Source organism: Schistocerca cancellata, chromosome 8, assembly GCF_023864275.1.
Source record: "Schistocerca cancellata isolate TAMUIC-IGC-003103 chromosome 8, iqSchCanc2.1, whole genome shotgun sequence".
Taxonomy (NCBI): Eukaryota; Metazoa; Arthropoda; class Insecta; order Orthoptera; family Acrididae; genus Schistocerca; species Schistocerca cancellata.
Genome location: NC_064633.1, coordinates 508,343,094 through 508,366,871, shown reverse-complemented (window position 1 = coordinate 508,366,871; position 23,778 = coordinate 508,343,094). Strand labels below are relative to the sequence as shown.

The window sequence follows — 23,778 nt, the reverse complement described above, 5'->3', positions numbered from 1 at the left end:
GAAGAAAAAAATTTTTTAAATACGGGGCCAACAATCTTCGGATACACCACTTTTGATTTCTTATTAAAGAAATATCTACTATTTCTGAATAGAGAGCAATTAATCCATAATTTGTACGCATGGGAGCGTGCTCCACTAACAATCCGCCACAGAGGTCTTTGCGTTACCACCGCTTCAGCTCATGGCTGTATCCCAAAATTCCTGAAGATATCTACCCCGTTCGGCGATCTTGTATTTGACGCCACAGAGGTTTTTGCGTTGCCTCCGTTTTACCTCATGGCTGTATCCCAAAGTTCCTGAAGAGAACTGTCTCATTTGGCTATCTTGTATTTGAGGGTTGCAGCTGCAAAGTCTTCCTCCGCTCCTTTCAGATGGTGTTTTGCCTATTTATCATCGCAACTTGATGATGCCTTATGCCTGTATCCCGAAGTTCTTGATGTCAACCATCTCTTTTGGCGATCCTGTACTTGGAGTTACAGTTACAGGTTCTCCCTCAGCTCGTTTCAGATGATGTTGAGATTACTTACCATCGTAGCTATACAAGTACTGTTCAGACTATTTAACATCACAAGCGCATTTGCAGCAATCGTACAATGGTGATTCTCATACAGGGACTAAAGAATAACAGACATTCATCTTCATATGCGGTACAGGTGTGACACCGATCTATTAGTATTAATACCATTTCCATGGTGTTTTTACTGCGAGAATATGATCGTTATGTAAAGTAATCGTTAAACCGCCTTTGTCCAGTTAGTTGAACGTTGCAACTCAGTGTATTTAGTTTCCTCCCGTCGTCGTTAATAATCAATTTCTCTCGCTACTTTCAACCATTTTTGCAATCATAAGATATCAGAACCATTAGCCACAATCGATAGTTCATTGTCGACTAATGTACAAGCTCTCATGGCAAATATTACCAACTCGTGCATCGTAAATCTGTGATCTAACTCCTACATTTGCACTTACCAAGATACAATGGTATAGCGACTAATCATTTTAAAATTGAAGAAAAATGTGTGAAGAGTGTGTATGTAGGTTCCGCACTAAATGCCTACGAAATCTTTGTTTGGTGTAATCAGTGATGATGGCAGTGAGAATAAATGTTCCGAAATTACGTAACTGTACTGTAATATTAATTCTTTATGAAATGAATGAGTGTAAATATGCAAATAAGCTTGCTTTCTGATAGTTTCATTGTGGAATTCCAGTAAAGCTACTGGATTTTGTTGTTTAAGGTGGTCTGTAATACATCGTTTCCAGTTCCAATTCCAGACTGTCAAACTGAAGAAAATTTCAACATTGAGTCTGATTTGATCCACTATAAAGGGTTTTTGAAAGCCTGCGACTGTGAAAACAATGGGTTTGTTTATAAATAATTCTTCTGCTACCAGTCACGATTTTATTTATTTACTTTTCTCACGAAGCATTTCGGGAAATGATTCCCGTTTTCAAGTGCGTTTTTTGTGCGTATTATGTCATTTTTATGTGATGTTGTTGATGTGTGAGAGTCTGCTTCATTTCGGTGACTTTGTTGCAATACAACACGTGATTTTTAGTTGGTTATCGATCTTTTTCTGAAGTTAGTGGCTAAATTTAGAAGAATTTGTACTTACAGTTTTCTTATGGTCCATTTGTGAAAGTCTCACACACAATTTGCTGTACAGTTTAGCCATCGAATATACCTTAGATAAACAAAACAGTTACAAAGATGTTCCAAACTACTGAGGTCATCGGTCCCTAGACTTACATACTACTTAAACTAACTTATGCGCACACACACACACCCATGCCCGAGGGAGGACTCGAACCTCCGGGGTGGGGGGGACTGCGCAATCCGAGACATTGCGCCTGAAACCGCGCGGTCACTAGGTCTTCCACAGAGCATGATATGCTTTTCTAGAGAGGTTATTTATCTTAACAATTTGGATCAGAATTTACTTATATCGGTTTTACAATTGTGCTTATTTCTATGTGTTACCATTGTTATTTAAGTATACTATCGAAACATCTGAAGAACTTCACTGATCCCCTTTCAGGTTTTTCGCTTAATATTTTATATTCATATTTTCTTTAATGTGAATGTATCTCCAGGTCTTCTAGCAAATCCATTTTTTGTCCTTTATTTAGTCGTTGGAGTACTTTATCATTTTGCTTTATGTTTTCCAAATGGGTGTCCTGTATTATATATGTGTGGTGCTATGGCTGATGTGGTGTGTCTGTTGTGTTTGTCGGCTTTAATGTGCTCTGCGAACCTGATGTTGAAATTTCGACCTGCTTGTCATCGGTAGAACATGGGGCACTGAGTTGTAGACAGGCACCACGAAGAGAATGTTACACATTTACCTCTCGACCAAAGCCTTCAGAAAAAGGAAACACACACACACACACATTCATTAACAAGGACGTAGCCGAAAGGGAAAGGGTCCGAGAGGTGCAGCACTCCCCCCCCCCCCCCACTCTCCACAACCCCATCTCCCCACCCCCCACCATCACCTCAACTAAAAGAATGTTACAAATTTCTTTCGAACAAAGCCTTCTGCAGAAAAAATATATACACCCACATTTGTTCATAAGGTCGTAGACGATAGGGTTGGGGCGTCCGGGAGGAACGGACTCCCCCTATCATCTAAATGAAATTACACACGACCCAGCTACCCTGCAGTGAAATTAAAAGACACAGGGAAAGATAAAGAAGGTTCCGTTTGAGAGTGTCGCTAGAGAGATTATGCAACGCAGTGCGACTCCAGTGTCAGTATACAATCAAAAGTGGGCAAGGGATTAAAGTGGTATTCGTGTCCTCCGTACGTGCATACGGAAACACAGACTACGGCGACATCGTTACCAAACGCATCAAAACAGGACCAACGTGCTGTTATTCTTGTCTTGGCCGCCGAAGAAAAAACACTGGTAATTACCCATCGGAGAATGAAGAATATGTATGGAGCAGCAGGTCTGTCGAAAAGTACCATTGTGGAACGGTGCGTCAAAGAGTGCGGCTGCTTCATGATGGCGCTCGTCACCACACCGCAAATGTCTTAAAGCGGAATATTCGCCAAATCACGTCAGAGACACCCGAGCACTCGCCCTATAGTCCTGGTCTCTCCCCGTGCCATTATCTGGTCTTCAGTCTCATGAGAAAATGCCCTGAAGGGTCGACGATTCCTGTCGGATGAGGATGTGCAGCAGGCAGTCTTCACTCAGCAGGTCACGGTGTTTTACCTAACAGGTGTATTCAGCCTGGTGCGTCGCTGGGGTGATGTATTCCCACGTTGATTTGAGACGCATACCAGTTCTGGACTCTACTGCCTTGGAACAGAAACTTTTTGATCGCTCATTATATTTTGATTTTCAATTATACGCCCAAAAAGGGATAGGCGCTATCGATAGTCAGTAACGTCATCCATATAAATTATTCAAATACGTATATCGCAACCACCATAGACTATCGCCTATCCCTAATTTAGCCAAGGCCAGTTACTGTAGGTCTACATTATTGACCTTATTTGAGCTCAGTTGCTGTTTTGTTAAGCAGTTCAATTCGTACTTACAGTTAAATTTACTGTAAGTGCTGCCGTTTATTTCTTTTGTGCTCTGTGCTGTTCTGATAGTTTCTAACTATGGATATGTTTGTAACAAGAAGTAACAACTTGACTAGAAGAAGGGCTCGATTGATACCACACATTATGAGACATCAAGGGGTCAACAATTTAGTACTGGAGGGAAGCTTGGTGGGGGGAGGTGGGGGGCAAAAAATCGTAGAGTGGGACCAAGAGATGTGTACAGTAAGCAGATTCAAATGGTTCAAATGGCTCTGAGCACTATGGGACTTAGACTTCTGAGGTCATCAGTCCCATAGAACTTAGAACTACTTAAACCTAACTAACCTAAGGACATTACACACATCCATGCTCGAGGCAGGATTCGAACCTGCGACCGTAGCGGTCGCGTCGTTCCAGACTGTAGCGCCTAGAACCGCTAAGCAGATTCTGAAGCATGTAGATCGTAGTAGTTATTCAGAGATGAAGAGGCTTGCACAGGATAGAGTAGCAGTAGAGCTGCATCAAACCAGTCTTCGGGTTGAAGACCACAATAACAACAAAAACATTGTAAGCAGGAAGAAGAGGAAAACCGCGTCTCATTCGTCTACTAACTTACAACTTCAATATATGTAAGCGCTACTATAATAACCTAATTAAATATCTATAGCAGTCTAATATTAACACTGGAATCATTATTTGCAAACGGATAGACCTTTTTGGTTGCAATATTTCAGTGTTTCACAATCAGCGGAGTGGAAACATCGTTACAAATTACATTAAATTAAAAGCAGTACATAAAAGTACAACTGGATCTCCTGTGTCGCCCAAAAATCGCTGCGATAAACAAAAATATTGCTTAAACTACGATAGTTGCGTTTCTTTTAGAAACTTACACTAAATTCTATCATGATTAGCCCAAATGGCAAAATATCGCCCTATGCGGTTGCCAGGGTTGAACTCAGTTATGAAAACCGTTACCGATACGGAACGATGGGGAGGGTTTTGTGGACAGCGGAAGGGGTGTATGCTGGCAGCACATTCTACAGTTCGTTCGTTACTAATTTTTTTTATGTGGGCTGGTAGAATGCGCGAGAGCTGACTGCGTTCTGCATCCTCTCCCGCCTCCCCCCTCCCCCCCCCCCTTCTTCCAAAATATATTTACGCTCTTGTAATCCTATAATAACTGAAGCCCCGAGTCCCCTGCACAATTAAATCTTAAAATATGCATCCATGTCATCAAATGACAAAACGTAGACAATTAAACACACAGTATCAGAATTCCATCTTTTGTTGCAATGCATTTTATTTTATTTGGAAACAATGTACAACAAACAGTTTTTGCAAATTATCGACGGAGCAAGGTAATGTACGTCTTGAGAAGCCAGCGAACCCCGGATTCGGGAGGTGAGGTGATTCAAATCCACCAGCTAGCAACCTTGAAAATCGTTTTACGGTGTTTCCCATTTCCAACAAATGCCGGGGCGGGTCCCTTACTGTAGGCTACAGTCATTTCCTTCCGAATTCGTTTCTTTTCTGACAGATTTCAGTTCCCTTATAAATGCAAGGTCTCTGCTTCAATGAAAAGTGATGCATCGATGGCGATCCGAACATCTCTTCTGCGTCTCCTGTCACTAAGGTTGCTAGTGATCGTCATTTTGTACTGTGAACCTGTGCATTAAGATGGCTCCCTTGTGAAAAGGCGATTTATCACGTCTTCAAGTTTTACTACAAGGATGATGTTCTGCTGTGAAATGTCTTATTCGTAGTATCCATGGAATACTGAGTCCAACCGTCACAACTCTAACGTATTTTTAAATAAACCTCATATAAACGACAACATACGTTGCACATCGTAGAGGAGTTTATTGGCATCAAAGGCTGTATAACCATATTATAATGGCTAAATACAAACTCATTTATGAGGTCCCATACGATAGAAGTCTAGTTGAAATTAATTCGTAAATAAATATAATGGCTAAATACAAACTCATTTAGGAGGTCCCATACGATAGAAGTCTAGTTGATATTAATTCGTGAATAAAAATTTGTTGCAGGTGGTGGTTGACTTTTCACATGTGGCTGAATACTTCCTGTTTCCTTAAATAATGTAACTATCCGGCGAAAGGTCCGGACACTTGGATGATGTCGTAAAGGATACCGAGCAGCATACATAGCACACGCCCGTTGGACATTTTCATCGCAATAGCCATATATCACCACGATATCGACCTAATCCGCAATTGCTAAACGGTCCATTTTAACACGGATGGTGTATCACGAAGCAAATACCGTCCGCACTGGCGGAATGTTACGTGATACCACGTACTTATACGTTTGTGACTATTACAGCGCCATCCATCACAAAGCGAAAAAAGTGGTCCAACTAAAACATTCATATTTCTTTACGTACTACACGAATATGTAATAAAAATGGGGGTTCCAATTTTTAAAAAAACGCAGTTGATATCCGTTTGACCTATGGCAGCGCCATCTAGCGGGCCAACCATAGCGCCATCTAGTTTCCCCCTTCAAGCTGGACGAATTTCGTTCGTTGTAGTTATTTCGTTCTTATTGCGTGAGATATTTGGCCCGGTCACTATCAATTGACCCCCTGTGTGTGTGTGCGCGCACACTGTTACACTTTTTTAAGAAAAGCTTTTGTTGTTTATAGACCAAGTGCTATTTGTATGAAGGCTTTCTGAAAGCAAATTATGTGCATAAATTTAATAAATAAATATATGTTTTGACCATAAAATCCTCGCTACGTGCTTGTCACTCACACAAATAAGCATACCTCAAGCACACATGTCCGCCATCTTAGGCAACTAGGACCTGTATGGCATTTCCTTCGAAAGAGAATCACTAGTTGTTTTGAAATTAAAGGGAACGTTATGCTTGCTGAAAACCTTTCAGTTCGCTGCGGCTTTCGGTCACACATTTTCTTCCCGCAGACCAGCTGAACACAACGCCTTATCGTTTTCTTCCGCACGTGTTTCTCCATCTTTTACTTGCTGACGTCACTTGGTCACCAGGTCACCAACATGTCTGCTATTTATTATTTTTATCGTTTGTACATAATATTCCAAAACGTTGGTAGAAAACACCCATTGTTGCGTAAATAATTTTCATATGAATGTCTGAATAAGAATTAAATGCAATGACGGCACTAAAAATTTTGATTCAGGCGCAGACATTTCCTATGTGGGGCCTACGTTTTAGAATATTACGTACAGATGAGAACACTTGTACAGGAACGAAACGATCAGGCGCTGTGTTCAGCTGCTTTTCTGGGAGGAAATGTGTGACCGGCGGCCGCAGCGAAGTTTTCAGCAAGCGTAATGCGCTCATTATTGAAAAAAAATAATTTCCAAACAAATATTGTTTTTCTTTCTAAGACTGCCACAACCAAATGTGTTACTTGCAGTAAAAAAGTAACGACACTTTCGTTAAATGACCGTAGCAGTTCTGCGCCCTAAAACCATAACAAAAAAAAAACTTTCGTTAAATCGTTACCAATAAAACTAACTTAGTGATGGTTAAAGTTACTTTATCGAAATAATAACGTCGTTACCAACCGTTACCTTTGAAAAGTAACTGATACTAGTAACGGCGTACAAGTAACGCGTTATTCCGAACTCTGCTTATTTTGATATCTATCTTCCGGAATTTCTTTTATTGGTCCATCACTGGTAGATAGATAGCGCTATTACTGATGTGTCAGTGTAAGGTAGAAGAGAACTGGAGCACGTCCCCTATATAGTACATTAGCAGTGAATCAGTAAACATCCGATCTTCAAAGAATAGAACTCCCACTTACAACAAAACCCCTAATTATGAATGAATTATTGTGTTAAATATTTGATATTAAGCATATAAACGAGCAAAAGTTTAGAAATTATTGAAATTATGCTTAAAGTTTGTTGGAAGTCGCTAAACACCTTCAATCTCAAATACTGGATGTATTAAGTCTAAGTATTTGCGCGGCGTCAGTTGCACTGCCTCAAGACAAACAAACAGCTTCTAACTGTAAAACGTGTCATGTTGTGTTAAATTTGCAGTAAGCTATTACAAGCCTTAGTGGGTATATTATCGCAGTACTTAAAGTTTTCAAATTCTGTCGATAATCACGCGAAATACTGAACATCAAATTTTTGTTGCCCCTGGCAAATGTTAGACAGGCAAACTACAAAGTGATGAATCCCCCCCTCCCCCCCTCCCCCTCCCCCCTCCCCATCCCCAACCTTTTCCATTTTAGTTAAATACGCGGAAACCGAAATGAACTTTTCTCTCGGCAGCGGCTTGTATACCCTACCGAAACTTCCCCACACGTTATTAAGTTTACACTGTTACAGGAGAACTACTGCGTTATTTTAACTTCAGGGTAGGGCGTCAGGCGTACCTGGATTGCGGAGTAAGTCAGAGCATTCGCCAGACAAGGCCAATGTACGATTCCAGTTCTCGGTACCTCAGACTGGTTTAATCTTTCAGAAAGCTTTTGAGTTGTTCCTGCCAAGACGCAAAATTACAACTCTGTAAAAAATCGAATGCGAAGAATTCAGTACATTACACCACAGAAAATGCCTGCTGGTTATATGTTAGTGGTTGTGCGATAGATTATCGACATGTTCGTCCGTCTGGAATCGAAAGTGCAACTGAACCCTGAAAAAAAAAAAATCGTTGGCCTTCGGTGTTTTGTAATCATTATATACGAAGAGTTGACAAAGTAATAGCTAAAATTAAATGTCCTAAGCCTTTAGAATGAGCTGGGACAGCAAAGGAGTTTATTCGTATTCTCAATCTGTGTGGGGTGGTGAGATATTGTTCCTATTTAAAGTGTTTAGTCAGTCATTTGACGGACATCGGACGTCCTACTTTCCGTACTTTTTTCTAATTATTTAGTAATATGAACACAAAAATGGAACGGGCATGCTCTGTGAATATGCGTAGGAATCATCGGAGTAAAGACAATCTTCCTTCTTCTGGAATGCTATTCGACGAAACAAGGCAATTGACATTGCTGATAGACCAGTAAACGGTTGTAGTGCATTTTACATAGTGGCTGTTAGAACGGCAAGGAAGACTAAGATGTGTGAATATTAAAGGTATGCCGAAATCAGAATTTATTTGTCATAAAAAGTACATTCGTAGATTTCACTCGTAGGTCGTCAGCAGGTTACCTTCACGTATCTCGACTTGCTCACCTCAGGATGATTCTCGACGATTTCCCAGATCTTGGCTTCCAATTCGTCGCTGAGAGTCTCTTCGGTCGTCAGAATGAACGAAGTCTCTGTAAGAAAACTTGTTGTTAGCAAAACTTTTATTTACTTCCATAGGCTTTGAATGGCTTGAAACTTGAAACCTGTTTTGAGAGGAAACCGCACTTCATGACAGCAGTGGTCTAGTGCTATTTGTTCAGATTGATTGAACTGTTTGCTCAACACGACATTATTTGAGGCATATAAAAGAAAATATTACAGGATGATTCCTTTATGATTTTACAAACATTCAGCGGTGATGGAGAAGACTAAATGTACCGGTCTGTGGTAACGGACCCTAGCTTGGAAACGACCGAGTCAAAGTTTATAAGCGAAAATCGCTCAGATACCTCTGACAGCGTAATACTTGCATCAGCGTACACAGTGTATAACACAGAGATTCTTCCCAGGTTCCTGAAACATATTGCACATGTTATTCGTCAAAGGACGTAGTTCCAACATGATGGAATACCACCTCATTTTGGACTGAAGCACCTGGATCAGATATTCCCAGAAAACTGAATAGGCAGAGAAGGTCCTGTTTCGTGGCGAATGTGTTCACCTGATCTCAGACGACTTGATTTCTTGTTTTCGCGTCACGTGGAAAGTTTGTGTACGAAACGACTGTCGAGACTGAAGAGAATCTCCCGGTAAGAATTCCTGCTACCTGTGACACTGTTCAAACGACGCCGGGGTATTAGAGCTGGTACAATAGAACTTCGTGCGACGGTCCAATACGGGCATTGAAATTGGTGACGCCATAGTGAATAAAAGTTGCAAATGTAGCAGGTTGTGAAACTTGTGCAGGTAAATGAAATTCATTACTGCTGTACCGTAGACTTAGTATTTTCGGTCTCGCCTAGGCATAACTTGAGTAGATTTTCGCTTCCGCTTTACGGTTCGGTCGTTTCCGTACTGGGAACTCTTACCTCAAACAGATACATTTACCCTTCTCCGACGTCCCTGAAAGTTTGTAACATCATCACGGAATCATCCTCTACACATTACCATATTGACTGTATTCATATGCAAATGCTGAACCATGTTAATGGTGTTAGAAAGCTGCAGTAAGTACGATATTTAATATACACTAATTTGCGCCCGCCATGACACCCCGTTTTTGGAACTAGTTTTAGTAGAAGACTCCAGTTGTCTCACACGTCTAATGACGGTGTACACTGTACGGTTTCGCTTTTTACTTCCTTCAGTACGATACATGGTTCCTTACATATATTAAAGAAAATTGTACAGTGAAGAATATGTAATGACTGCCCTTATCAAGCAAACAATAGCACTTGCGCAATTTCAGAGTGATTTGTATGCCTCTTTTTCAAATTATTCTGAAGAGCAGAACTGAATCTCTGCTCCACAGGAACAATGGAGTGAGTTATGGGAAGGAAGGTACTGGAGGTATCGTTCCGAGAAAATTAAACTGTATGAGGTAAATGCGTGGTGAAGTAATGAAGTTTGGTGACGATCATGGGATCACTGATTTTGTAAATTACCATCATAATGCAGCAATTTGGAAGATTACTCCTATTGCTGATAAGGATATTTTAGAAACATAGTGCTTGAAGTGCAAAGCCGAAGTCTCAGTTTTAGACGCTGCAAGCAGTGGTAAAACACCATTACTTTTGTCAGCAGAAAGAAAGACCTTCTTCCCAGGATTAGCAACAAGAATTGCAATCAGATTCTGTGGTACAGGAAGCAAAATTAGTGATGAAGTTTACATAAGGAGGGAACTTCAGAGACCAGAGAGGTAAACAAGGAAAAAATCAGGCATATAAAATAAAGTAAACTGGAAGACTTGACTAGTACTCGTTTACTTATAATATAGTGACCATTTCGTCCAGTTTGGCCGATGCAGATGTTATTGCAGTTGTTACATTTGATTTTATGTGGACCCCGGTCAGCATATTCTGAGGATTTAGTATTGGCCGAATGTAGTTTTGTATTTTGAGGTGGCTGTTAGTAGGAAAGTCTAGCTGTATATTTGTGATTTTGAACAGTGCATTTATTTCGTTGGATATTTGACCTAGTTATATACAATGTACACAACGACAGATCACCTAGGTCAAATAGTACTTTCATGTACTACGAAATCCTCAGAATATCCAGATACATATTAAATCACGTGAAACAACCGCAATAACTTCTACATCGGCAAAACGGGACGAAATGTAGTCAAGACATATTCAACGCATAACTAATATTACAGTTAGATAGTTTTACTAACAACTAAGCACTGTCAGTTACGAGACAGTTTAGTATCATGTAATATGGACGTCTAGTTCACCTAGACGTAACTACCAATATGTAATCAACCAAAAATACAAAGCGTATGAAGTCCGGAAATGAACTTATTAAGATTGTATTCTGAGGTTACTTGAAAATGGCAATGAAAACCAAACGGATTTGTAGCGAAATAAAGACTGTTAACTACATTGCAGCTATTCTGCACTTTCTTTATAATAATGCCGTTATCTGACGGAAACTTTGCTGCAGGCCCAAAGCAACAAAAAACTTCCTTCTTCTTTCTTTTTACTCTTCGACCATATACTATGCTCAACAGACTGTTCATTCAGTTTAAAAGGTGCAGTAATTCTTCGTAACTTTCACAAACGATAGGAATGTCATCAGCGTGTATTATCACTCATGTACGTTAAACCTGTAATCTCACATCCGATCTTTTCTTTACCCTCTTTGCTTGTTCTATATAGAAGTTATACAGTATATCAGAAATACTGTATGTATCCTGTTTTACGTCTTGACTAATGCGCGAACTTTCTCGTTCTTCCATAATTATTCTTGCCTCTTCACATTGTCTATTAATCGTAAATTCTGTGAATGGTAAGAATATTACATCCCTGAACATTTTCTAACATCTTTCAAGGTGATATGAAAGTAATTACTTATAGGTATAACATTGTGAATTTGTCAGTTTGATATGTCATGGTTGCAAAGTATTGGCAGGAATTATTTACAGAGAAGAATGGAGAAGCTGGTAGAAGCCGACCTCTGAGAATATACTATTTTAAGTTCCAGAGAAATGTAGTGACATTATACGAATGATCCGAAGATAGATTAAAGAAGGGAAAAATTACGTTTATAGCATTTGTAGACTTAGCGAAAACTTTTGATCATGTTGACTCGAATACACCGCTTGAAATTCTGAAAGCAGCAGCAAAGTAAATCAAAGTAAAATTTGAGGAAATTAAAGTTTAGGGAGAGCAAATAAAAACTTACAGGTTTGCCGATGACATTGTAGTTCTGTTAGAGACGCAACGGACTAGGAAATGAGTTGCTGACGGAATACCAGTATGATTCTGCATGGAATATGTGAAAGAACTTGCCCCTTGGCTAGAGGCAGAGTACCGTAGGTCTCTGGGAGAGAAATGTGTTCCAAATGACTGGAAAAAAGCACAGGAAATTCCTACTTTTAAAAAGGGTTGTCGAACAGACGCAAAAAACTATAGGCCCACATCGGTGACGTTGGTCAGTCGTAGAATTAGGAAAATGTATTGTGCTCGCATGTTATGAAATTTCTGTAGATCCAAAACCTTCTCTGTAGGGATCAACATGGGTTCCGAAAACAAGGATCGTGTGAAACCCATGGGACTCAGAAAGTCAGAAGGCAGCACATACGGGCTCCCAGGTAGATGCCGCATACTTCCAGAAGGCATTCGATACAATTCCACACTGCCGCCTAGCGAAAAAAATAAAAATGCACAGAATAATAGAGCAACTGTGTGACTGGACTGAAGATTTTAGAGCAAATAAAACACACCATGTCGTTCTCAATGTAAAGAAGTCTTCAGACGTACTAGCGACTTCGGCCTTACCCCGGGAGAGTTTTAAGGGTCCATTACTTTTGGGCAGTGTATATAAATGACATAGTAGACAACATACAAAGTTCCACGAGGGTTTTCTCGGAGTATGCTCTTGTATACAGAGAAGTCGCCGCACTAGAAAGTTGTAGCGAAGTTCAATCTGATCTGCAGAGGATCGTCGTTTGGTGCAGGGAGTGGCAATTCATCCGCAACACAAACAAATGTGATGTATTACGTTCGTTTGCGTACCCATCTTCCGCAGTAGCTGTTAAAATCTATTTCTGTAGGTCATCCATCTTGAGCTGACTGCAATTTAATAAAAAAGAATTACACCAGACACTTTTTGCTTTTATTTATAAAGCATCTTCCGTGGTTATTCTGCAAATTGGATACATGCATTTGTACACTTTTAGATGGTTTGGAGTAAAAACTGCGTGTTGTTTATAAAGTTGGTGTGCAAGTGACTTACCTTTGTTCCTTTGCTTTCGTTCACTTTGTGAGTGTTGCCAACTTGGGAGACTACTTCTTTGTTTCTTTAGTGTGTGTGTGTTTGTGTGTGGGAGAGAGCTAGTGAAATTGTCTTGTATGTACATAGAGACGTGAGAGGAGTTGGGGCTGGTTGACTTTCTTTTGGAGGGTGGGGGGTGGGAAGAGAGTGGGGATGGGCTTGGACAGTGGTTATAGGACAGAATCTGGGAGGAGATGGTGATGGTAAATGGAGCCTGTGGTTCTATGTCAGGCTCATCCAAGAACTGCGCCCGGCGGGCGCAAACAAAATATTCTATTTTAGAATTAATTTTATGTAAGGAATATAGAGTCTCATTCTTACTGTTAGTAGTTACAAGTAAGTATTTTTTGTTATACTTCGTGCTACAATTTTTGTATCCCTTTTCAGAGTTTAGAAATCGGATCCTTAGTTTGCTGTTTTGTACGTAATAATTTTAACTGACCAAGTTTGAAAACTTATTAAAATAGAATTAAGGTTATAAAGCTCTTTAATTCTTACAGTCAACATTGTTAAAGAAGACAATTAACATTTTAGACGTTTCTCTTTTTCGAGTAAACGATTTGGTCTAGGCTTGCTACAATATTCCGTGAGACTGCTAACCTCAAAGAATTGGTCAAATTTTTATCGCCAAGGAATGAACGGTTCTTAGTTTTAGCAAGCTTTAAAAGAGAGAAAAAGCGCTCACAATTATACGTGGAACCAAACTGTGAGAGCTTTGGCCGCGTGCTTGTACTAAAGAGGATATTTCTCTTGTGGAAGACAGCTGTAAAAGTCATCCAAAGTTTTACACATAAGAAAGTGGTCCTTCAGGCGGATATGGCACTGTAGGTCAATCAGCTCTAGTTGAAGCACTTGTTAGACGTCCTCTACCCGAAGGGTAAACGGGCGAACAAATACAGGGTGTTACAAAAAGGTACGGCCAAACTTTCAGGAAACATTCCTCACGCACAAAGAAAGAAAATATGTTATATGGACATGTGTCCAGAATCGATTACTTTCCATGTTAGAGCTCATTTTATTACTTCTCTTCAAATCACATTAATCATGGAATGGAAACACACAGCAGCAGAACGTACCAGCGTGACCTCAAACACTTTGTTACAGGAAATGTTCAAAATGTCCTCCGTTAGCGAGGATACATGCATCCACCCTCCATCGCATGGAATCCCTGATGCGCTGATGCAGCCCTGGAGAATGGCGTATTGTATCACAGCCGTCCACAATACGAGCACGAAGAGTCTCTACATTTGGTACCGGGGTTGCGTAGACAAGAGCTTTCAGATGACCCCATAAATGAAAGCCAAGAGGGTTGAGGTCAGGAGAGCGTGGAGGCCATGGAATTGGTCCGCCTCTACCAATCCATCGGTCACTGAAATATGCAGGAGCTCCATCATGCATGAACCCCATGTTGTGTCGTACTTGTAAAGGCACATGTTATAGCAGCACAGGTAGAGTATCCCGTATGAAATCATGATAACGTGCTCCATTGAGCGTAGGTGGAAGAACATGGGGCCCAATCAAGACATCACCAACAATGTCCATTATAATTATCCGGGCTGTTATGCCGTGGTCGGTTGATGAATGCTGTGGTGATTCCCAACGTTTCGTCTCCGACTGCGGGAGACATCTTCAAGGGGGTCCGTAGCTTGATGGAAGATCCAACACACACACTGGCTCCGGCCGTGAAAGTTTACATTTTAGTATCACCAACAATGCCTGCCCAAACGTTCACAGAAAATCTGTGTTGATGACGTGATTGCACAACTGCGTGCGGATTCTCGTCAGCCCACACATGTTGATAGTGAAAATTTACAATTTGATCACGTTGTAATGAAGCCTCATCCGTAAAGAGAACATTTGCACTGAAATGAGGATTGACACATTGTTGGATGAACCATTCGCAGAAGTGTACTCGTGGAGGCCAATCAGCTGCTGATAGTGTCTGCACAAGCTGTACATGGTACGGAAACAACTGGTTCTCCCGTAGCACTCTCCATACAGTGACGTGGTCAACGTTACCTTGTACAGCAGCAACTTCTCTGACGCTGACATTGGGGTTATCGTCAACTGCACGAAGAATTGCCTCGTCCATTGCAGGTGTCCTCATCGTTCTAGGTCTTCCCCAGTCGCGAGTCATAGGCTGGAATGTTCCGTGCTCTCTAAGACGCCGATCAATTGCTTCGAACGTCTTCCTCTCGGGACACCTTCGTTCTGGAAATCTGTCTCGATACAAACTGTGGTGTCACCGCCAGACGCCACACGTACTAGGTGGTAGCTTTAAATCGGCCGCGGTCCATTAGAACATGTCGGACCCGCATGTCGCCACTGTCAGTAATTGCAGACCGAGCGCCACCACATGGCAGGTCTAGAGAGACGTACTAGCACGCGCCCCAGTTGTACGACGACTTTGCTAGCGACTACACTGACGAAGCCTTTCTCTCATTTGCCGAGATATAGTTAGAATAGCCTTCAGCTAAGTCCATGACTCAAATGGTTCAAATGGCTCTGAGCACTATGGGACTTAACATCTATGGTCATCAGTCCCTTAGAACTTAGAACTACTTAAACCTAACTAACCTAAGGACAGCACACAACACCCAGCCATCACGAGGCAGAGAAAATCCCTGACCCCGCCGGGAATCGAACCCGGGAACCCGGGCGTGGGAAGCGAGAACGCTACCGCACGACCTAAGTCCATGACTACGACCTAGCAAGGCGCCATTAACCATTTCTAGAGAGAGTCTCACTTGTATTATTAAGAATGCTGTATACAAATGATGGATTAAAGTTAAGTATTCCAGCAGCTACGTACTTTTCTTTATAGCATTCATTACGTATCCTGTTTCAGACTCAAGCAAGCCTGCGTGAATTAAACGCGTGCCTTTCGGTTACCCGTCACTGTGGACAGGCTGTCTTGTCAGTCCACAACACAAACGTACCGCGCCACGGCTATTATCCCGTGCTAATCCATACATCAAATGGGCATCTGCCAACTCCGCATTTGTAAACATTTCACTGACTGCAAAACCACGTTCGTGATGAACACTAACCTGTTGATGCTATGTACTGATGTGCTTGATGCTAGTACTGTAGAGCAAGGAGTCGCATGTCAACACAAGCACCGAAGTCAACATTACCTTCCTTCAATTGGGCCAACTGGCGGTGTATCGAGGAAGTACAGAACATACTGACGAAACTCAAATGAGCTCTAACATGGAAATTAAGCGTTTCCGGACACATGTCCTCATAACATCTTTTCTTTACTTGTGTGTGAGGAATGTTTCCTGAATGTTTGGCCGTACCTTTTTGTAACACCCTGTATATCTATCGGCTGGCGTTCGAGCGGTCCGCACGGCCAGCTAAGCGGCACGGCTCGGCCACTGCAGGAACACACGAATTCGCCTGGGGCGCTGGCCGCGGGCGATCGCGAGCGCTAGCGCCCCAGGGGCACAGTTTAGACGAGCCTGTTCTATGTGTACATTCAGTGTTGTATTAAGTGGTCAGTCAGTCAAAGAGTGTGGTGCGATCATTTATAAGTTGTTTCTTTTCTGTTGTGGTTTTTGGTTGCGGTAGTTTTCTCGTAAGGTGAGGAGGTATTTTTTTGTTGTTGTTTATCCTTATATATCCATGTCTGTGTCTCTGGTTGTAATGTTATGTCGGTGTTGATTTAGGTGTTCTGCAAAAGTTGAATTGGTCCTATACTTATATGTTCTTACATGTTTTTTGTACCTGGCGTCAAATGTCCTCTTGGTTTGACCTATGTATCTTCCATCACATGTACTGCATTTCAGTTGGTATATTTCTGTTTTCTGATATAGATCAGTTTTTTCTATCATTTTTGGGAAGTATTTCTGAATTGATTGGTTCGTTGGTTTAGAGGGGGTGGGGGTGGGGGTGTGAGGGACCATACTCGTAGGTCATCGGTCCTTTTCTGAATTGAGTTGTTGGTTTGGTGGGCTATTTTTATGCCTCGTTTTTTGAGTGTGTATTTGTGGTTCTATGTCATTGTGTACCATCTTTTACTTTGCGTTTCTTTCACACTTTGTGTTGTTTCTATTCTTATGTTTTGTGTATTTGTTTCTGTGCGATTTTGTCTTTGTGTTGGTGACAGCCGGGTGTTTTTTCTTTTCTGTTTCTTGATTTTCTTGTTCAGCTTTGTTACTAAGTTCTCTTTGTATGCATTGTTTGTGGCTGTTTGTATTATGGTGTTCATTTCTGTTTTTTTTAAAATTGTCTATATCTGTAATTGTCGGACTATTAAAAAATATTTCATTAACTCACACATACACAGACACACACACACACACACACACACACACACACACACACAAAATTAGTTTTACAGGTTAGCAACAATCACAACATGAATAAAGGAAACGAACCGACATAAACACTGTGGCAGTGCGGAATGAGAAACAGTTAAGAAAGTGAAATGTAAATAACGCAGCACGACCAACACTGCAGAATAGCAAAAACTGCTAAGTGCAAATGTGAAACGAAATCTTTCGACTCCAACCGCTGCTAACAAGGAGAGAAACACAGTGTCACTTGCACACCAACTTTATAAACAAAACGCTGTTTTTAATCTGAAACAGCCAAGAATGTAGAAACGTATATTTCGAATTTGTAGAATAAGCACGGAAGATCTTTATAAATAAAAGCGAAACGGGTCTGGCGTAATTCTTTTTTTAATTAAACTGCAGTCAGCTCAAGACGGGTAACCTATAGTAACAAACGTAACGTATTGCGTATACATAGACAGAAAGACCGATTACTTTTTGGTTACACGATTGTAGAACAATCAATGGAAGAAGTTACTTCCTCAAAGAATATAGCGTTGGGTGTACGGACCTTTTTAATGTGCAACCACCACATAAAACTAATCGCAGGAATTGGAGATGACAGACTGAGAGTTATTGGAAGAATCCTGAGGAAATTTATCCATCAACTAAGGAGGTAGCTTCCTAAACCGTCGTTGAATACTTCTCGTCAGTGTGGGATCTATACTAGATAGAATTGATAGAGGAAGTAGAGAAGATACAAAGAACAGCAGCGCGTTTTTTTACGCCTTCATTCAGTGAGCACGAAAGCGTCACGGAGATAGACAACCAACTCCATTGGTAGTCGCTGTATAACGGTTTCGCTTACAGTTCAAGTTCCGAGAGAGTGCTTTCCTAGAAGAATCAAAAAGTATATTTCTTCCTCCTTTAAACTCGTATATCTCACAAAAATACCATACAGGTAAAATGAGAGAGATTCTAGTCCACGTCGAGGTGTAACGGCCGCCGTTCTTCCCAAGAACCATTAGCGACTGTAACAGGATATGGGCGGATGTGACCGTAGTACACGAAGTACCCTCCACCGCACATGGCATGCTGGCTTTCGGAGTAGAGATGTAGAGATGTAGGTGTAGAACGGTGTGTATAGTGTCTTGAAAAGAGGTTATAAGATAACACCAACAAAAATAAAACGACGGTAATGAAACGTAGTCGAATTGGCCCAGGCAACGCTGAGAGAATTAGATTAAGAAACGAGATACTAAAGGTAGCAGACATTGATGATTTATTAACATGTGGTACAAAGTGATGTGTTGGGAAGTCTTTTCCGAAGGTAAATGTCTGGAGTGTAACCTTCTAGAGAGGTGAAACTTGGTCGACAAACAACTATGACAAAATGAAAATATAAGCTTTTGGTATGTGGTGCTAAAGAGGAAAGTCGAAAATTGGATGGATAGATTGCGTGACTAATGAGGAGTTACCGAACCGTATTGGGGTGAAAAGTAAATTATGGTACAAGTTGACACATTATGAGCAATCAAAGTATCATCGAGGGAAGTGTAAGAAGATACAAATTGTAGCATGAACACAGTAATAAGGTGCAAACGGATGGAGGCTGAAGTAGTAATTCTGAAATGAAGAGGCCGCACAGGAAAGAATAACATGTAGAGCTGCGTCAAACCAGTCTTCGGACTGAAGATCACTACAACAGCAACAGGACAGCGTCCTTATTTTCCTTAAGTCTTACTTAGATTAAGAGACATGAAGTCGGAATTGCCCCTGAACATACGTATTAGTTAACGCTTGTTTTAGTCAGCCTGCATGTAGGTACCCTCGGATACGTAACATGTGATTTCAGGAATCACACTGAATCAGGATGTCCAGTAACTTCTGACAGTGTTGACCTGAGGCTCGATAGACGCACCACACACTACGTAGCGTCTATTGTCTCTTTCATCTTCACGATTTTCACCTTTTCACCAGTGAGTCGGTTTAGACATCTGTAGTCTGTCCAATGTCCGTGTTATGAAGTCGAGAACATTTAACTGAAATGAAGCAACTGTTACTAGAATGTCTGCAGAGCAGTATCAAGTCCTGCCTTCACTGAGGAGTCATGGTCAGAAGCCGCAGTAGTCATGTGGCAATTAAACTGACAATACCGAAAGAAGCCTCCAGCCATTCTTCACATCGTGGGGTGCACTCCCCCCCCCCCTCCCCCCACCATCACTCTCCATTTTCATGGCGCTCGTGGTCCAACTTCTGCTCTGAACTGAAACTTACCGACTCCCGCCACACAGAAGTGTTCTATGAAGATCTCGGCGTCGGTGTAGACGATGTTATGCGGGCCGCTCAGTGGAAGGTCCCCTGCAGCACAAATCAGTTAGAGAGTACAGGTTGACACAAATTACCTCTCACTGTGCAAAGAAAAACCATGCATTAATTGTAAAACAGTGAGGTAATTTCAGCTAGAATGTGTGTGATGTATGAAATTCTGGACAAGCAAACACTAAGCTGCATGCCCAGTATTTATTCTTTGATCTGTGTTTGATTGCTGCCCGATTATCATGAAACTTACAATGGTATTAATCACATCCAGGTACGCAATGTGTACTCTGATTAGTAATTCTCAACATTAATTTGATAATAAGGGACTTGAAAAAAACATCGTGTAAATAGATGGCAACTGGTTAGCAACACAAGGTGAAATCAAAAGTACATGTAACCTTTTCCGCGGTTTACATTGATACACTAAAAGCGATCAGCTAATAAACACGAGTGTCTGCCGTTCTTTCTGATGAAAGTAACGTTAGGTGCTATTAGGCAGTGTATATTTTAAATTTGCGTGCTTTCGTGTGCTTTGTCATTGATGGTAAAATATTCTCAATCGTTACTTATCCTTGTCTTCGCCTTTAAATTTCTTCAGTGCATAACTTTTCAATCTCTCTGCTGCGATCTTCTTTAGGGTTACAATTGTTCCCATAGACGGCTCAACTCTTATAATAAATAGGTATTTTTCCTGCGCTTTTACAGCCCACGAACTGGTGTTACTGGGCACAAATTTTCGCACTGCCATGAGGCTGTCGTTATTTGGTAAAATGCTGAGAGCCGATATTGAAAGAGAAGGTGAATCCAAAATATTATTGTTGTGTTGCACTGAAGGAATTTTTAAGAAGGAAATGAAGCTGGTAAAGGACTCAGACGACTTTACCATCATTGTACATATTGCCTATGTAGATGTGATTAAATGCTGGACATCTGTCGAGGAATAACTATTCTGTACAGAGATGGAAGATCTTTGCTTATCAAAAATGGCATCCGTCATGAATATGAAGCGTACAAAGAACATTAGACCCGATATGTTCGCATAAATTGTTTCTTTCGCTGCACAAAGAAGTCTCACTTACATATGCCGTCCACTTTGCTGTCCATGCGGTTGCCGTTGAATTTGCCGAGAGCATGCCAAGGAAGACTGGAAAATAAATTTTTTACAAAAATTAATGCACTTGGTCATCTTACAATTATAGCTACATATTATACAGGTCTCGATATTCCACTTTAACAGATCTTTAAAAGATGAGATGTACCGGGTTTCCTCGGCGTTAATTATTTATGGTGTGCTTTCTGTGTTCCATTTTATGCACAATACGAGTATTTCAGCGGTCAACGCCGGCCGGAGTGGCCGTGCGGTTCTAGGCGCTACAGTCTGGAACCGATCGACCGCTACGGTTGCAGGTTCGAATCCTGCCTCGGGCATGGATGTGTGTGCTGTCCTTAGGTTAGTTAGGTTTAATTAGATCTAAGTTCTAGGCGACTGATGACCTTAGAAGTTAAGTCGCATAGTGCTCAGAGCCATATGAACAATTTTTCGACGGTCAACCCAGTCAGTTTCTTCAGGTTCTGCGAGTTTAGCTGTTTTGCGTGCTCGCTGCCTGGTCAGCGAACAGAAGACGAATGAGTCGGTCGTCGGAATACTGAACATGAAATAGAATCAACACCCGAAAGAACACTACGATAGATCTCGTAAAGAAAATGAACTTTGACAGGTAAGATAAAAAGAGAAACAATCAGTTAACACAGCGGGTGTCTCTTAATTTTTGAGGGATGGAAGCGCCCTTCGGATGGGCCAATCGGATAGACCATTTGATGAATGGATACCTGTTAATCTCAATATCAAGGTTCGGGTACCGATCTACCACTTCGGATTTTTATTTTTCAAGTGGTATGCGACGCTACTATTCATTGTGTGTTCTCTTCGTCTGTATATCAGAGAAATTGGAGCCAACTACTCAAAATGAAGAAATTTGGAAAAAGTAGAGTAAATAAAATTCTTGAGACTCAAGAAGACAATAGAATCTCTGTGAGAGGGCGTTCTATGCATTTGTGGGAGGAGAATTGGAAGGCCTCTGCCATTGGTTCTCAGGGAGAAAATCTAAATGATTGAATCGCTATCTTGTTCAGGGTTTGACAGGAAACGGTGCGTACCATGAATATTTATACAGAAAAATACACAGCAACCGATTTGTGATTGTGAATCCTTCACGGAAGAAGGGAGACAGCAGCAATGGAGCACCCCTGTCTATAAGGCACTGTGCAATGATGCAAAATTTAGTTCACTGGACGCAATAGCTGCTACTTCCCCAGAGAGAGGCAAAATAGAACGTGCCAATTAATTAATACTTGGGGTGGTCCCGGCGGAGGTTCGAGTCCTCCCTCGGGCATGGGTGTGTGTGTTTGTCCTTAGTATAATTTAGGTTAAGAAGTGTGTAAGCTTAGGGACTGATGACCTTATCAGTTAAGTCCCATAAGATTTCACACACATTTGAACATTTTTTGAACTAATGCATGCCCAAAGCAAAAAATGGTTCAAATGGCACTGAGCATTATGGGACTCAACATCTTAGGTCATAAGTCCCCTAAAACTTAGAACTACTTAAACCTAACTAACCTAAGGACATCACACACACCCATGCCCGAGGCAGGATTCGAACCTGCGACCGTAGCAGTCCCGCGGTTCCGAACTGCAGCGCCAGAACCGCTAGACCACCGCGGCCGGCATGCCAAAGACAGAATGATATTACATACCATAGAGAAATGTAACTAAACGGCTCGGTGCCAGAATAAGGATGAATAAATACAATGAAGGGGACAAGGTCGAACAAACCTGTAATTTGAATTAAAATCTGAAACCGAGTTTGAAAGGAAGACTACATTTCGAGTACCTAACCTACCACATAGACGGGGAAACAGCACGCCGTCTATTTGACGTAGGTTCCACAAAGCTGCTGTGACTAGTATGGAATAGAAATGTTCAAATGTGTGTGAAATCCTATGGGACTTAACTGCTAAGGCCATCAGTCCCTAAGCTTACACGCTACTTAACCTAAATTATCCTAAGGACAAACACACACACACCCATGCCCGAGGGAGGACTCGAACCTCCGCCGGGACCAGCCGCACAGTCCATGACTGCAGCGCATTAGACCGCTCGGATAATCCCGCGCGGCTATGAAATAGAAAGTGAAAGAAGAGTACCCTAATCTCTGATATCAGATTACTTAAAAATTGTCTCCTCTTTTACATAATTCAGTAACAGTAAAAGAAACTCATTTTTAAAAATTTTATTCATTTTGTATCCGCTTTTCCATTGCCTCGTTCTGTTAAAATTTTTATGATTAAATTTTTTTAGTATTATTGGGTCTTGTTTCTTTTGCAGTACCAGGTGGTGGGAAGTTTTAGTCGTCAAATGTTTACAACAAACATCTTCGTGAAGAAATAATATACATCCAATCAGCTGAAAAATGGAAGGTTTATTTAAACCTCGTGAACATGGATTTAACGTTTACAAAAAGTCTTCTTCGAAAGGAAAGTAACGGCAGCCTAAACAGTTTGACAGCCAATACCACAGTAACAATAATAATTCGTTTCGAATACAAAAATTATTCAAACTTACTGAGTTACATGTTGTAGTGGAGGTACGCTGAAATATGGTCAGAAGGGGTCAGTAAAATATAAAATTTAATTCCGTAATATTAAAAGCATGCACAACATGCTGGTCGTCATTGACTAGTAATTGACCAACAGTCACAGGAAGTACACTTCCGCGACGCAGAAGACTACGTAGTTCACAGAGAAAGAAGGGGTGCCTCACACAAAGATCACCCTAGGGTGCCCATGAGAGCTACAACACCAAGAAGAATCGCTACTCTGCTTTTTTTAAGATCAATTGGAAAAGGTGTCTTTATTTTTGGGGTAAAGGTATCTTTATTCCTGATAATACAAGTCAAATCTCCAACAAAATTTACATTTTCATATGCACTGACTCTTACTCCATACATACACAACTTCATCCTCGTCAACCCTACAGCG

The 23,778-nt window shown here is 41.1% G+C and overlaps 1 protein-coding gene across 1 annotated transcript in view; it reads right to left on the bottom strand.

The window, feature by feature from the left end:
* Positions 1-8,638: 8,638 nt before the first annotated feature.
* LOC126095084 (uncharacterized) overlaps positions 8,639-23,778 on the bottom strand; it is a 40,763-nt gene continuing 25,623 nt past the window's right edge. Inside the window, exons 4-6 of the mRNA XM_049909769.1 lie at positions 20,817-20,881; positions 19,693-19,776; positions 8,639-8,829 (exon numbers count right to left, since the gene is read on the bottom strand). Of these exons, the coding sequence (XP_049765726.1) occupies positions 8,708-8,829; positions 19,693-19,776; positions 20,817-20,881 (271 nt within the window). The 3' untranslated portion in view covers positions 8,639-8,707. The remainder of the gene's footprint in view (positions 8,830-19,692; positions 19,777-20,816; positions 20,882-23,778) is intronic.